The following is a 14921-nucleotide window of genomic DNA, read 5'->3' as shown; positions in this document are numbered from 1 at the left end:
CACACCATCCTCTCCTCTCTCTCCTCCTGTCCTCAGTCTCCATCATGGGGTCATGGGGTCAAGGTGACCAGTTTGTGGTGGTGCTACTTCAGACACCAATAAAGGTGTTCAAACTCAACTCTCCTCCACTGTCTAGTGTGGGGCTCCTCCTGGGAACAACACTGACACAGGCCAGGAATCCAACTCTCTCCTCTCAACCTCCCTCTCTTCTCCACCTACTTCTCTTCTCCTCCACCTCTCCACCTCCCTCTCTTCTCCTCCACCTCTCCACCTCCCTCTCTTCTCCTCTCCACCTCCCTCTCTTCTCCTCTCCACCTCCCTCTCTTCTCCTCTCCACCTCCCTCTCTTCTCCTCTCCACCTCCCTCTCTTCTCCTCTCCACCTCCCACTCTTCTCCTCTCCACCTCCCTCTCTTCTCCTCTCCACCTCCCTCTCTTCTCCTCTCCACCTCCCTCTCTTCTCCTCTCCACCTCCCTCTCTTCTCCTCTCCACCTCCCTCTCTTCTCCTCTCCACCTCCCTCTCTTCTCCTCTCCACCTCCCTCTCTTCTCCTCTCCACCTCCCTCTCTTCTCCTCTCCACCTCCCACTCTTCTCCTCTCCACCTCCCTCTCTTCTCCTCTCCACCTCCCTCTCTTCTCCTCTCCACCTCCCTGTCTTCTCCTCTCCTCTCAACCTCCCTCTCTTCTCCACCTACTTCTCTTCTCCTCCACCTCCCTCTCTTCTCCTCTCCACCTCCCTCTCTTCTCCTCTCCTCTCCACCTCCCACTCTTCTCCTCTCCTCTCCACCTCCCACTCTTCTCCTCTCCCTCCCTCTCTTCTCCTCTCCTCTCCACCTCCCTCTCTTCTCCTCTCCCTTCCTCTCCACCTCCCTGTCTTCTCCACCTCCCTGTCTTCTCCTCTCCACCCCTCTCCCTCCCTTCTCCTCCTGTGTATTGATAACAATCTTACACCAATCTGTATTCCTGGTATTTATTCAACATGATCAACAGTTAAAATGTTCCACATGAACAAGGAGAAAGGTCTACAGTACCAGCTGAAATACAAAAGTGTGTGTGTGTGTTATATTTGGTAGTATGTATGTGTGTGTATTTCATGTTTGTGTGTCACAGTTGTGTGTGTGTGTGTGTGTCATATTGATGTGTCTGCACTAACAAATATGAGTGGCAGGTCCAACACAGACTGATAACTCAACTAAACCCAAACACAGAAAAACAAAACATCAACCATTTCTTTTCTTTCTATTAAACCAGCGGCGTTGCCGCGACAACCCGGCCAAGGAAGTGGTAAACTTGTAAACAAGACAATATGTATGTGTTTCTGGCAAAAACAATAACAACAATAAATAAATATAATTGAGCAGAACACGACAGTTGGTTGTTCCAGATCTGAGCAGAGAAACATGGAATTCAATATCAAAAAAGAAAATATAAAATAATGAAAAACATCTTCTCTGTTATGAATCACATCTATCACTAGTGCGTTTAAAACTGTAACACATGTAAAAACATCTATAGAAATAATACATATTTATAGAAATAGACATATTTGTTATATTTAAATATATGTGTGTTTACGTTTACTGACAAATTGAGTGGTCATTTTTCAGGTTTTTTATACATTTGATTCTAATAGACTTTGTATCCTGATTTAAATATCCATACGATCCAATCTCCATGGAATATCTTTAATAAATAATAAGCTTTGAATAATTAATGTCTTTGTAATTACACTACACAAGGAATCTCACATGTTTGTAATTATATTGATATTCACAAAGGTTCTCTTTATTGTAATTATATTGATAATTAAGATATTTATATTCATATTGAATTAGGGATTTCTTTATAAATATATATTGATATTCCTAAGGGGTTTCTTTTTGTTTATATGCACAAATAATTTTTTGTATAATCATATTGGCGTTTTGGCTGTGTGTTAAAAGGCATTTTAGGTTCACAAGGAAGAGAATAAAATGGATGTTTAAATCACGCAGCTAACCAGCACTGAACCACAGTAACAAAACCACACGTGTGTTTCTGAAACACACCTGTGTTTCTGAAACGCACCTGTGTTTCTGAAACACACCTGTGTTAATGTGTACTAGTTCTGTACTCAAATTAAGGCATCGCTGTTTCAGCTTAAACTGCTTTCTCTACCATCTTGTGGTGATAGCCTTGTACATTCAAAACTATGTCTTGTGGTTGTGTGTGTGTGTGGTTGTGTGTGTGTGTGGTTGTGTGTGTGTGTGGTTGTGTGTGTCAACCTCCAGCTGAAAATAACCTAGAACATCAACAGAACCACGAACAAGCAGGTTCAGAACTCCAAACTTCACTGGTTCTAAAGGAACAGAACCAGAACTAGAATATACAACATTCTCTCCCTCTCTCCATCCTCATCTCCTCTCCTCTCTCCTCTACTCCCTCTCTTCTCTCTCTCTCCTCCTCCTCTTTTGTCTTCTCCTCTCTCCTCCTCTTCTTTCTCTCTCCTCCTCTTCTTTCTCTCTCCTCCTCTCTCCTCCTCTTCTTTCTCTCTCCTCCTCTTCTTTCTCTCTCCTCTATCTCTCCTCCTCTCCTCTATCTCTCTCATCCTCTTCTTTCTCTCTCATCCTCTCCTTCTGTCTACAGGTGTTTCTCTGGCAAGAAACCTGGAGGTTTGAACCAGAAACTTAGTACTGATCAGAGACACACACCAAATACACACACTCCTACTAAACACACGCACTCACTAAACACACACACATCAAACACTCACTAAACACACACATCAAACACTAACTAAACACACACATCAAACACTAACTAAACACACTCTCCTACTTAACACAATCACTTAAAAATAACTAATAACTTACACACCCCCCCCACCCCACTCTCTCCTCTCCCTCTCCTCCATCTCTTTCTCTCCCCCTCTCCTCACTCTCTCTCTCCCCCTCTCTCCCTCACTCTCCCCCTCTCCTCCATCTCTCTCTCTCCCCCTCACTCTCTCCCTCTCTCTCTCTCCCCCTCTCTCCCTCCCTCACTCTCTCCCTCTCCTCCATCTCTCTCTCCCTCTCCTCCATCTCTCTCTCTCCCCCTCTCCTCACTCTCTCCCTCTCCTCCATCTCTCTCTCTCCCCCTCTCCTCACTCTCTCCCTCTCTCTCTCTCTCCCTCTCCTCACTCTCTCCCTCTCCTCCATCTCTCTCTCCCCCTCTCTCTCTCTCCCCCTCTCCTCACTCTCTCCCTCTCTCTCTCTCCCCCTCTCCTCACTCTCTCCCTCTCTCTCTCTCCCCCTCTCTCTCTCTCCCCCTCTCTCTCTCTCCCCCTCTCCCTCTCCTCCATCTCTCTCTCTCCCCCTCTCTCCCTCACTCTCTCCCTCTCCTCCATCTCTCTCTCCCCCTCCTCCATCTCTCTCTCCCCCCATCACTCTCTCCTCTCCCTCTCGTCCATCTCTCCCCCTCACTCTCTCCTCTCCCTCCCCTCCATTCCCCCCCCCCTCCCCTCACCTAGGGGGTCAGAAGAAGGCGGAGGGCTGGTTGGGGAGGTAGATCCTCTGGAGGGGGCTGGTGGGCAGCGGGGGGGAGAGGGGGGAGAGGGGGAAGGCGGGGCAGGGGAAGGCTCTGCAGCTGTATGACAGCAGGCCGGCACCAGGAGGAGACAAGCTACTGGGAGAACCCCCACTCAGGAAGGAACAGTCTGGAGTCACACACACACACACACACACACACACACAATTGAAGAATTTAAGAAAAGTGTGTGTGCTTCAGAGTGTGTGTTAATGTGTGTGTCACCCAGTTTCCAGAGAGCGTTCTGTGTGTGGGCCCACCCAGGCTCCAGAGAGCGTTCTGTGCAGCCAGCTCCTTGGCGTCCTCCACACAGGAGCAAAGCTTATCAGGCAGGAAGCTGCTCCTGGAGATCACCACCTGCACACACACACACAGACACACACACAGAGACACACACAGACACACACAGAGACACACACAGACACACACACAGAGACACACACACAGAGACACACACACACAGACACACACACACACACACACACACAGACACACACACACAGAGACACACACACAGACACACACACACAGACACACACACACAGAGACACACACACAGAGACACACACACACAGAGACACACACACACAGAGACACACACACACAGACACACACACACAGACACACACACACAGACACACACACACACACACAGACACACACAGACACACACATACACACACAGAGACACACAAGTAGACAGCTTCAATGATCATGAAGCGGAAGGTTTTTCTGGAGTTTAGACAGTGAGGACCAGCCATGCATGTAGGACCAGGTTATCACCAAGAAAACAGGCTCCACACACCCACACACACACCCCCCCCCCCCCCGTGTCACCTTGTAGATGAGCAGGGTCTTGTGTTGCGGCCCGGGGCAGGACAGCAGCAGGTACTCCGGGGCGCTCCAGGAGTTGTGGAGACAGCAGAGCTCCAGCAGAGACACGGCCGAGGCCAGCTGCCCGGGCCGCAGGCTTTGCAGGGAGGTGGGGGAGAGAGGAGCGCCTGGGACCAGGGGGTACACACACCTCTCCCCCCCCACGCCCCCCCCGTCCCCCCCTGCAGACAGCCCCAGCAGGAAGGGGGAGCCCAGACGAGGGGGGAGGGAGCGCATGTTCTCCATCCCAACTCCCCCTCCTCCTCCTCCCCCCATCCCTCCATCTTCTCGGGGGAGGAACAGAAACCCTCCCCCTCCTCCCACACTCCCACCTCCTCCCATGTCTCCTCCTCCTCCCCCTCCCCCCTCCTCCCGCTCCTCCCCCCCTCCCGGCAGACAGGCTTGGCCAGAGTCACCTCCACGGCCGCTCCGTCGATCAGCGCTCCGTTCATGCGCTGCAGCGCGGCCAGGGCGTCGTCGCGGGAGTGGAAGTGGACGAAGGCGTAGTCGGTGAGCTTCTTGACGCGCTCCACGGCGCCAGGGCGGAGCCGGGAGAACTCGCGGCGCAGGGCGTCCTCCGTGGTGGACAGCATCAGGTTACGGACGTAGAGGACGCGCACCTGCTGCATGGTGTCCTCGTCCACGTCGCGCTCAGGCTCCGCCCAGTCCACCTGGATGGTGCTGCCCCACAGCTGGAACGTACCTGGAGACACACACAGGACACACACAGGACACACACACATCCAGAGCGCTGTGAGTTTCAGATGTGCTGTGCTGCCCTCTACAGGATACAGAGAGGTAGTGAAACCTCTGATGGTCACTGGGATCAACCCTTCCTGCGTGAGCGTGAAGGGTCTACTCTGTGGTGTGTGTACCTGGTATGAGCTTCCTGCGGGCCATAGCAGCAGCCTTGTGAGACTCGTACTCTATAAAGGCAAAGCCTCTGTTCTTAGTCTTGTCTGTAGCGCTGGGATACACTATCACATCCACTACGCCCTCTGTCACCTGCACACACACACAGGAGCACACACCAGCACACCCATCTTTACAGCTGATGGAAAATAGACATGAGAAAAGACACGCTAACACGTAATAAGCCTCCTCCTGTGTGTGTGTGTGTGTGTGTGGTGTGTGTGTGGTGTGTGGTGTGTGTGTGTGTCACCTTGCTCATCTCCTCCAGTATGTCCTCCTTCCTCTTGTCCTTGGGGATGGAGCCGATGAAGAGCCTGCAGTTGTCCAGACTCACACACACCCCCACAAACTTCCCTGGACGAATCTCATGGTTATCCAGCATCTGGATGGCTCTCTGGGCAGCCTCTCTGAGGGGAGAGGGAGGTTACCTGGGGGGGAGGGAGGGAGGGAGTGTTTGGGAGGGTGGGGGGGGGGTGTACAGCCTACCGGGTGGTGTACATAACGAAGGCGTAGCCTCGGTTCTCTCCGCTGAACTCCATCATGAGCCTGAACTCGTAGATTCTGCCGGCTCTCTCAAACACCGGCACCAGCTCATCCTCGTACATGTCCCTGGGGATCTTCCCCACAAACACCTCACAGCCCCGGGGGGGCGGGGGGCCCTCCCAGCCTGGCGGGGGGGGGGGGAGGCAGAGGAGGAGGGAGAGAGAAGAGGGGAGTGGGGAGGGGTGGTGGAAGGAAACATTTTAATGTGAAATATTGAGCACACTTTCATAAACTCCTAGGGCCTGGTGTGTTACACGGTACACGCGGCCTATCACACTTCCAGTTAACCACGTCACACACGTTTCTGTGGGAGTGTAAAACTACAGGATCATCCAGCAGGAAAAGTAAGCTACAACCATGGTACAACACACACACACACACACACCTGGTGGGGGTCCGCCGAACTTCCTCTGGCCGTTCTCCTGGACCATGCTGTAGCCGGTTTTCTCCATAAGCGCGAGCAGCGCCGCTTCGTTCGGACTGTCCGTTCCGCCGTCCTCGTGCTTCAGCGCACTGCAAGCGTCTCCGTTCATTATCCTCTTCCACGGTTAGCTCGCTAGCTACTAACCGGCTGTCGTGACAGAGACGAATTTAAGCTCTTTTTCGTCATTATCGTTGGTTAGCTTGAGAGCTTGTTTACTTTTACAAACGGTTTAAGAGGAATTTATTGAGATAAGAGTTTTCGGTGATAAATGACGAGTTAGTTAAATGGGAATTAGCCAGCTAGCTAGAGTGTTATCTCAGGCTAGCTAGCTTTAGCTAGCTGCTGCTACCCTACCGGAGTTATTCCAGCTAAAGACCGGAGAGGAACCAACGGTAAAATAGAATATTAAACGATTTCTAGCGCACTTTAGTCACTTACCAACCTTGGTCTTTTACTATTTTAATAAAATTGCAAATCTCCAAGAGATAATTGTCAGACTTTGAGGTTATGTGGCTAAACTTAAGAGGACAACACTCTTCTATAAGAAAAGAAAAAAAGTTCTCCTCAGTAATGTAGACTTGGTTTATACGACACCCCGTTTCAGCCAATCAGCACCTGTTTTCCAGTCATAAAGGCGGGATATTGCAGAAATTATTTTTATTCAGTCCATTACATAATTTATTCACTTTTTAGTGAATTTTTCTGTTTTTATTACACTTTTTTTTTTTTTACACCGTCTTTAATGTTAACGTTAAACAATTTCACATTTACATGCAGGTCAAAATGCACACATGGGCTGAGTTAATTATATACAGAAAAAAGAATCAAGGTGCATAGTTATAACAGTATAGTCAAGGATTTAGCCGACCATGAGACTAGGTCTACAATGTCCTTGTGAAGTACAACTCTCTCCACGAAAACAATATTAGATCACGAAACAGTTCATTAACCGTTACATAGGCTACATAGTTTACTCCTGTATTATTATTATTATTATTAATATTTTTCACTCTGTTATTTCCTACACCCGTTGGTCCTTTACCGTTCAGTATAAGCCTAGTTCCTAAACGGCCATCCAGACGTTTATGGAGACGAAGAATATGGCGAAGGCCGAGAACAGGGACACCGCGTCCAGGTAAACCATCAGGAACACCCCGAGGGCTGCACTCAGGTAGGCGCTCGCCCGCCTCAACAGGTACTTTCGCGCCGTTAAGCAGAACTAGGTAAAAAGAGAGAGAGAAAAGCTTATCTTGAGAAGATGACTAAAACTACCAAGGCGGTTGGCTTTAAATCAGAGGTCTTCAACCCTGGTCCTCAGGGACCCCCTGTCCTGCACGTTTTAGATGTTTCCCTGCTCCAACACACCTGATTCAAATCAATGGGTCGTTATCTAGTTATGCAGAAGCCTGTTAACGACCATTTATTTGAATCAGGTGTGTTGGAGCAGGGAAACATCTAAAACAGGTAGGGCAGGGGGTCCCTGAGGACCTGGGTTGAAGACCTCTGCTTTAAATGACAGAGCTTGTTAAAAGTGAACGGTTGGACGCTTCTGAACACTAAGGGGCAGCATTCCTCTACCCCGTCATTTCACAGGCATCCAACAACTTTATCTAACTTCTACTCGACAAGTTTGTTTATTCTGCAACACCCCTGAGTAGGACTAATATAGCTACCAGTGAGATCTAGCCTCGACTCGCTGCCTTAAGGCTTTCATTCAATGAACATGTAAATAGGTTACCATGTATGTTGTCAAAATGTAGCCTACGACGTAAAAATGCAAAACACGCTTCCACGATATGTTCTGTAAACCCTTTGCTCTAATATGTCTTGTAACAGAGCTTACTCCACAATAGCTCCCGTGTTTGCTAAGCTAGCGGTAGATAAATCCTTTTATTCAGGTCCCCTTAGCGTAGCAGCCGAATACCAGCTGAGATTAACGATGTGACAACAACCTCAATGTGCCTGTATGTGTGTGTGTGTAAAGTATTTGTACTTGGTTACTTCCCATCTCTGGTGTACCTGAGCGCTCTGGAAGCTCATGCTGCTGGCGTAGCGACAGTACATGGCGTAGTGCTCACAGTTCCACCACAGCAGGCTGAAGTCTGCTGGACCCACGAGCTTCTCTGCTCTGCGAGCCACCTCCTCTGCCTGCAAGGGCGAACGGCTAACCAGCTACACACACACACACACACACACACATACACACACACACATATATACATATACACACACACACATTGTGAGTTTAAATGTGTGCGTTTGTAAGTAAATGTTTGATGTATGTGTGTATCCTACCTTGTCTGTGCGGTTGGCGATGATCTCTGATCCATAAGCAAAGTCCTCCACTTTGTCCACCCTGACACTCGCTACCTGAGAGCACAGACAGACAGGTCCACAGACAGACAGGAAGGAAGACAGACAGGTCCACAGACAGACAGGTCCACAGACAGACAGGAAGGAAGACAGACAGGTCCACAGACAGACAGGTCCACAGACAGACAGGAAGGAAGACAGACAGGTCCACAGACAGACAGGAAGGAAGACAGACAGGTCCACAGACAGACAGGTCCACAGACAGACAGGTCCACAGACAGACAGGAAGGAAGACAGACAGGTCCACAGACAGACAGGAAGACAGACAGTTCCACAGACAGACAGGAAGGAAGACAGACAGGTCCACAGACAGACAGGAAGGAAGACAGACAGGTCCACAGACAGACAGGAAGACAGACAGTTCCACAGACAGACAGGAAGGAAGACAGACAGGTCCACAGACAGACAGGAAGACAGACAGGTCCACAGACAAACAGGAAGGAAGACAGACAGGTCCATTAGACAGACAGGAAGGAAGACAGACATGTCATCAGATAGACAAATAAGCAGGCAGGTAACCAGATACCTTATAGACAGGTATACAGGTCAGAGAAAGAGACTCTTCAGAGTGAGAGAGAGAGACAGGTCCTTCAGACAGACAGTTAGAGACAGATCCCTCACAGACAGGTAGAGAGAGAGAGAGAGACAGGTCTCTCAGACAGGTAGAGAGAGAGAGAGAGACAGGTCTCTCAGACAGGTAGAGAGAGAGAGAGAGACAGGTCTCTCAGACAGGTAGAGAGAGAGAGAGAGACAGGCCTCTCAGACAGACTGGTAGAGAGAGAGATAGGTCTCTCAGTCCCCTCACCTTAGCCAGTATCCCCAGCAGGAACCTGGTGTTGGTGACGGTCTGAGCGATGGCGTGCAGGTCATCAGACACGACAGGCAGGATGTCTGGTACCAGATGTGCCACCCTGCCCCCCCCCAGGTACACCCCGTAGTGAGTGAACACAGCCCGGGGCACCTCCAGCACGTCCCCACGATCAAACCCAGTGCACCCTCGCTCGCTCCTAGCCCTGCTCTCTCTCTCCTTCACGCTCTCTCGCTCCTTCACGCTCTCTCTCTCCTCTTTCTTGTCGTCCGTCCGGGGTGCGATGAAAAGGAGTCCGAGGAAGTAAAGAGGGAACATGGTGCGGAGAGGAGGAGGAGAGGTGGAGAGGACTGGAGGAGAGGTGGAGAGGACTGGAGGAGAGGTGGAGAGGACTGGAGGAGAGGAGAGTGGTCTGGTAGGTCCAGCCTCTAGGCTCTTATAGCAAAGCTTGGCTGGGGATTAGAGTGTAAGAACTGACCTGGGATCAGATCAGAGGTTAGGTTCCATCATGGTGCGCTATGGAGAATGCCTGGGCACCTCCTGGTTAATGAACTCCTGGATGTGTTTTAAACTCTTAGATGGATTAGAAAGGTCTGGATTCCTTTCCTACATATTTTTCTTAAAGAGGGAGGGAGAGCACAAGAGAGGACAAGCAAGCAAGGGAGGGAGGGAGGGAGGGAGGGAGGGAGGGAGGGAGGGAGGGAGGGAGGGAGGGTGGGTGGGTGGGTGGGTGGGTGGGTGGGTGGGTGGGTGGGTGGGTGGGTAGGAAGGAAGGAAGGAAGGAAGGAAGGAAGGAAGGAAGGAAGGAAGGAAGGAAGGAAGGAAGGAAGGAAGGAAGGAAGGAAGGAAAGAGTGTGTAAAGGTGTGAGTCACATGCATCATTGTGTGTGTTTTGTCATGCGTCTGTTTGTGATTGTGTCAGTGTGTGTGTCAGTGTGTGTGTCAGCGTGTGTGTCAGTGTGTGTGTCTGTAACAGATTGTATAAGAAAATGAGCTGAATATTCATCTGTTTCACAATCAAACCGACCTTACCCAACCCCACTCTGTTCTGAAAGCTATGCTGTATGCGTGTGTGTGTTTGAAAGCCTGTGTTGGGGCTAGTAGCCACAGTGACCTTACACAACCCCACTCTGTACTCTAACTACTGTGTGTATATACGTGTGTGTGAGCGTGTGTGTATATGTGTGTGTGTATATGTGTGTGTTTGCCTACAGTGAGTTATAGACAGTAGGTAAACAGACAGTAGATGTCAGGTGTGACTTGGAATCTGAAAGTTTCAGTAATGCACACAATCCCACACACACTCTTTCTCACACACAGACTCTTCTGGGACAGTGACTCCTTCATAGCTTCTGATGTAAGTTCTATTTCAGTCGCCTGTATTGGCCACACACACCTCTTCTCTCTGTAACACACACACGCTATAAAACACACACATTGAGCACCATCTGCTGGTGAGAATCTGTAACTTGTACCTCTTTTATTTACATACTAATATACAATGAATGCGCAAGACAATGCCAAAAATAGATTCTGTACAAAAGCATTTTTACAGTTCAAACACGTTCCCCTCCCCCTCCAACAGACCACACACACACACACCTTACACACACACACCTTACACACACACTTTGGGGAGAAAGGACGTTCCTCTCAAATGGAATCCCTCTGCGGAACTTGAAGGCCGTTCTAGAACCTTCTGGATGGGTGAGTAGCTGGACTGCAGATCCATGAGGGTGGAGGGGATGAGAAGGGGGGGAAGAGGATGGAGGGATGAAAATGGAAGGTTGTGGAGGGAGGAGAGGATGATGAAGGGATGAGGATGGAGGTATGAGGGGAGCTCAGCTGGCCATCCAGAGGGTGAAGGGGATGAGGAGGGAGGGCAGGATGACGAGGGGGCAGGTCCCCAAGCACAGCACAGCCAGCAGGGCCAGCAGCAGGGACACCAGGAGGGTCCGCTGGTCCCTGAGCCCACGCTTCAGCCAGAGGCAAAACTGTGGAGGAGAGGGAGGGAGAGGAGGAGGGAGGGGGGAGAAGAGAGAGACAGGGGAAGGGGGTTTGGAAAAGTGAGAGGGAGAGAGGAGGGGGAATTAATTGGTGCTGGTTCCAATAGTGAGACTCAAAAAGAAAGATTCTTTCTCTTGTTCTCCAGGGTGGCCTCTCTCCCACCACACTCTCATCTCTCTCTCCTTCTCTACTTTTCTCCCTCCCTCTCATTCTCTCCCTCCTCTCTCTTTCACATTCCTTCTTTCTCTCTCGTTCCTTCTTTCTCTCTCATTCCTTCTTTCCTTCTCTCTCCTCTCCTCTGTCGTTTTCTCTCCTCTCCCCTTCCTCTTCTCCCTCACCTCTCCCTCCCCTCTCTGCCTCCTCTTCTCCCTCACCTCTCCCTCCCCTCTTCGCCTCCTCTTCTCCCTCCCTCCGCTTTCTCTCCTCTCTCCCTCCCCATCTATTCTCCTTCCTCTCCTCTCTCCCTCCTTCTCTCTCATCACCCTCCCCTCTTTCCCACTCCCTTTCCTCTCTCTTCTCTGGCTTCAGTCATATCCAATTACACCTAAATACTTGGTGTGCCTTGCTGAATGTCTCAACTGTGTGTTTGTGTGTGTGTGTGTGTGTGTGTGTGTGTGCGCGTCTGTACTCTAGACCGCTCGACCCTAATCATGGCTAGTTTACAAAGGTCTTGTAAAGCAGAACTGCTGCCATAGCAGAGCCTTGGGAGGCCGCCGGCAAGGTCTGGTTCAAATCACCTCACAAAAAAAACGCCCGGTGACTTGGCGCCTGGCGACAACCGACTCAATAGCCCCGTTGTTCTCCCGCTTCTTGAGAACGACCTACATTTCCCTCGTGCGAGTCTGCGAAGGCTGATGACGTGGATTTCCTTCACACCTTCTAAAATAAGAGACGCTTTCGGTCTTTAAAAAGGGTGTCGGAACGCGCCAAGGGAGCTGGAGCGCGGAGGCTCTTTTCAGTGACGGTGACACGGTTTCTGTGAACCGGACCAGTGGGTCAGACTCGGTAAAACAGCGCCTCAATGGACTCATTAAAAAAAGGAAAACAAACGGTGACTATTTGAGCGCTGCCGATTGTGCGCCGTCTGCCAACTCTGAACGAAGGAAAACTAACAGCTGTAATGAGTACTGGTCGTGTCGGTCTGGGATTGTGTTGATGTTTATTAATCTATCCGTCTCGTGGCGCTCGGCCACTCCACATTTCTGACAAAATGTTAAAGTACAAGATAAGTTTAGGCCACCATGTCTGAAACAGCTGCAACCGTTAAACTAACGAAAGACCACATGGCAACAATACAGAGAAAAATAGCCCAATTTTGCATAAAAACGTCTGCAAACTAAAACATAAAGTTTTCATTCCAGCGTGTCAAAACATGTAAAGTTTACCTCGTCCGTTTGCAAGCAGACGGCCGTGTCGTACCGGCAGTGCGTGACGAAGTGCTCGCAGTTGTTCCACATCAGGCTGTACGGTATGGCACCGACGAGCTTTTCCGCTCTCTGCGCGACCTCCTCGTTCTCCAGCGGACGTTTCTGGAGCGTGCTATCCATCGCGTTGATTAGGATGCACCCCCCGTACGCAAAGTCCTCCACGGAGTCCACGCGGATACTGGCGTTCTTGGACAGAACACCGAGTAGGAGCCTTGTGTTGGTCACCATGACCTGGGTCTGACTCTTGTCGCTCGTGAGCACTGGGAGTATGTCCGGGATGAGGTGCGCGACACGGTTCTCTCCCAGGTAGATACCAAAGTGAATAAACAAGGTCCGAGGGACTTCCAAGAGGTCGCCCCGCTGATAGCGAGGCGCCCCGTTCCTGTCCCGGTCACAGTGCCTCGTTTCCCGCTTCTGCTCCTGCCTCTCCGGCCCCGCCACGAGATGGCTAAACAGCTTGAGATGCGCGAGCAGGAAAACCTTTTCCCAGATGAACGTGAGCAAGTCTAACATTTTGAGGCGGAGAAGATTTCTTGTCCCAGGGACGCTTGAGACTCAACGGCATCTTCACTTCGCCGACACACCGCGAAAGGGGGGCCCCGTGATGTCATGTGGAATTCGGGGTTCCGATTGGTTGTCGAAACTAAGAGAGAGAGAAGTAGAGAGAGAGAGCGAACTCCCTTTGCGCAACAAGGAGCTTGAGAAGGGAGGAGATGGGTGCGGATTCGTCAGTGAGGCGTGGGCTACAGAATGCACGACCGCATCTGTCGCGGCGCTACCGGTGTGGCAATAACACATGCACAACAGTCCAGTTGCCCTCGAGGCCACAGGCCCACAGACATTGCATTGGAGGTGCGAGTTCCAAAGAAGCGTCGTGTTTCATCTAACTTGAATCGTCAAATGATTCTTTTTTTTTTTTTCAATCTTTTTATGATTAGTGTCATCCGATGTGTGTGTGAGAGACAGAGAAAGAGAGAGGGAGAGAGAGAGAAGTAGGGAAATAGAGAAAGAGACTGAGCTGGAAAGTCTGTAGTCTTGGTTGGCTGAGGAGGAAGACCACAGTGCTGTCGCCATATGGCAGTCATTAAGTCTTCACACACACACACACATACCCACACTCACTCACACACACACACACACACACACACACACACACACACACACACACACACACACACACACACACACACACACATACTCAGCAGTTAAGAGTTGACTGTGTCCACATGGTAAGAGACACATCCTTCTTATTTCCAAGGTAGCCGGCCAGTGATTGGCCAAGAGCACAAGCCGAGCAATGTTGCGGTTTCATTGGTCTTGGGCATTCTACCACAGAACTCTCCAATCACAAGCCCCTTCCACATAGCTAACATTCTCCTCACGGTTAACAGTTCTAGAACACAGCTCCAGAAGTCTGGTTCCACCAGGAACAGTTCTACAACACAGTTCCAGAACTTTCGCTGGTTCCACCATTCTGACATCCCATACAGTCAGTACAGATCCCCATGGCAACAGGCAAGCTTAAGGAGTGAGTCTATATTCTAAGACAAACACGACTTGTCATGGTCTTTAACCCATACGAGGAGACCGCTTGGTTTGTAAAGAAGGGTATTCCCACGGTCACACATGGGAAATGAATCAGTCTCACCCCAAGCCTGCAATACATGTCTTCAGCCATGTGAACCTTGGTATGGATGCAACACAGACATTTGCTTGTTGTGAAAAGTTTGTTTTGGGGTGTGTGTGTGTTTGTGTGTGTGAAAGCTTGTGTTTGTGTGTGAAAGCCTGTGTGTGTGTGTGTGTGTCTTATCCTCTCCCCTCCTCCACTGTTCATTCCTGCTTCTCCATTTTAAAAGGAGGAAAGGATTAGAGGGGATTGTGGTGAGTGAGAAGGAAGAATACACACACCCTCACACACACACTGCATGCCCTCTCCCCTACTGAGACAGTTAAAGAGCGCTGATTGACATGAGGGATGAGGCCTGCCTGAGGGATGTGTGTGTGTTTACACAA

At 50.2% G+C, this 14921-nt stretch overlaps 3 protein-coding genes across 3 annotated transcripts; all 3 read right to left on the bottom strand.

Annotated features, from left to right (window-relative positions):
- Positions 1-959: 959 nt before the first annotated feature.
- rbm46 (RNA binding motif protein 46) lies at positions 960-6876 on the bottom strand. Its single transcript, XM_084691056.1, is given in 10 exon segments — positions 960-2643; positions 3482-3671; positions 3802-3898; positions 4379-4807; positions 4810-5117; positions 5290-5419; positions 5577-5733; positions 5813-5993; positions 6255-6440; positions 6732-6876. Coding segments are annotated over 8 exon segments (1632 nt in total). The 5' UTR covers positions 6403-6440; positions 6732-6876; the 3' UTR covers positions 960-2643; positions 3482-3489.
- Positions 6877-6963: 87 nt separating this feature from the next.
- lratb.2 (lecithin retinol acyltransferase b, tandem duplicate 2) lies at positions 6964-9792 on the bottom strand. The gene is made up of 4 exons (XM_084691098.1): positions 9472-9792; positions 8589-8663; positions 8313-8465; positions 6964-7512 (listed from the first exon to the last, which is right to left on the bottom strand). The coding sequence occupies exons 1-4, from the start codon at positions 9790-9792 to the stop codon at positions 7357-7359; spliced, it is 705 nt and encodes a 234-aa protein (XP_084547224.1). The 3' UTR covers positions 6964-7356.
- A 1075-nt stretch (positions 9793-10867) lies between these two features.
- Positions 10868-13714, bottom strand: LOC146221635 (lecithin retinol acyltransferase-like). The gene is made up of 2 exons (XM_084691097.1): positions 12867-13714; positions 10868-11468 (listed from the first exon to the last, which is right to left on the bottom strand). Exons 1-2 carry the CDS (start codon positions 13419-13421, stop codon positions 11316-11318), a joined length of 708 nt encoding a protein of 235 aa, XP_084547223.1. The 5' UTR covers positions 13422-13714; the 3' UTR covers positions 10868-11315.
- Between the last annotated feature and the right edge of the window lie 1207 nt (positions 13715-14921).

Source organism: Hypomesus nipponensis, chromosome 25 (assembly GCF_054491055.1).
Source record: "Hypomesus nipponensis isolate SF chromosome 25, ASM5449105v1, whole genome shotgun sequence".
Taxonomy (NCBI): Eukaryota; Metazoa; Chordata; class Actinopteri; order Osmeriformes; family Osmeridae; genus Hypomesus; species Hypomesus nipponensis.
This window is presented reverse-complemented; position numbering and strand designations above follow the sequence as displayed.

Excerpts from the sequence above, each read along its gene's own strand:
- lratb.2 (XM_084691098.1), bottom strand. The coding sequence starts at position 9,792 with ATGTTCCCTCTTTACTTCCTCGGACTCCTTTTCATCGCACCCCGGACG. Across the intron at positions 8,664-9,471 it reads TGCTGGGGATACTGGCTAAG|GTAGCGAGTGTCAGGGTGGA; the intron begins GTGAGGGGACTG and ends CTGTGCTCTCAG. Across the intron at positions 7,513-8,312 it reads TGAGCTTCCAGAGCGCTCAG|TTCTGCTTAACGGCGCGAAA; the intron begins GTACACCAGAGA and ends CTTTTTACCTAG.
- LOC146221635 (XM_084691097.1), bottom strand. The coding sequence starts at position 13,421 with ATGTTAGACTTGCTCACGTTCATCTGGGAAAAGGTTTTCCTGCTCGCG. Across the intron at positions 11,469-12,866 it reads TCTGCTTGCAAACGGACGAG|TTTTGCCTCTGGCTGAAGCG; the intron begins GTAAACTTTACA and ends TCTCCTCCACAG.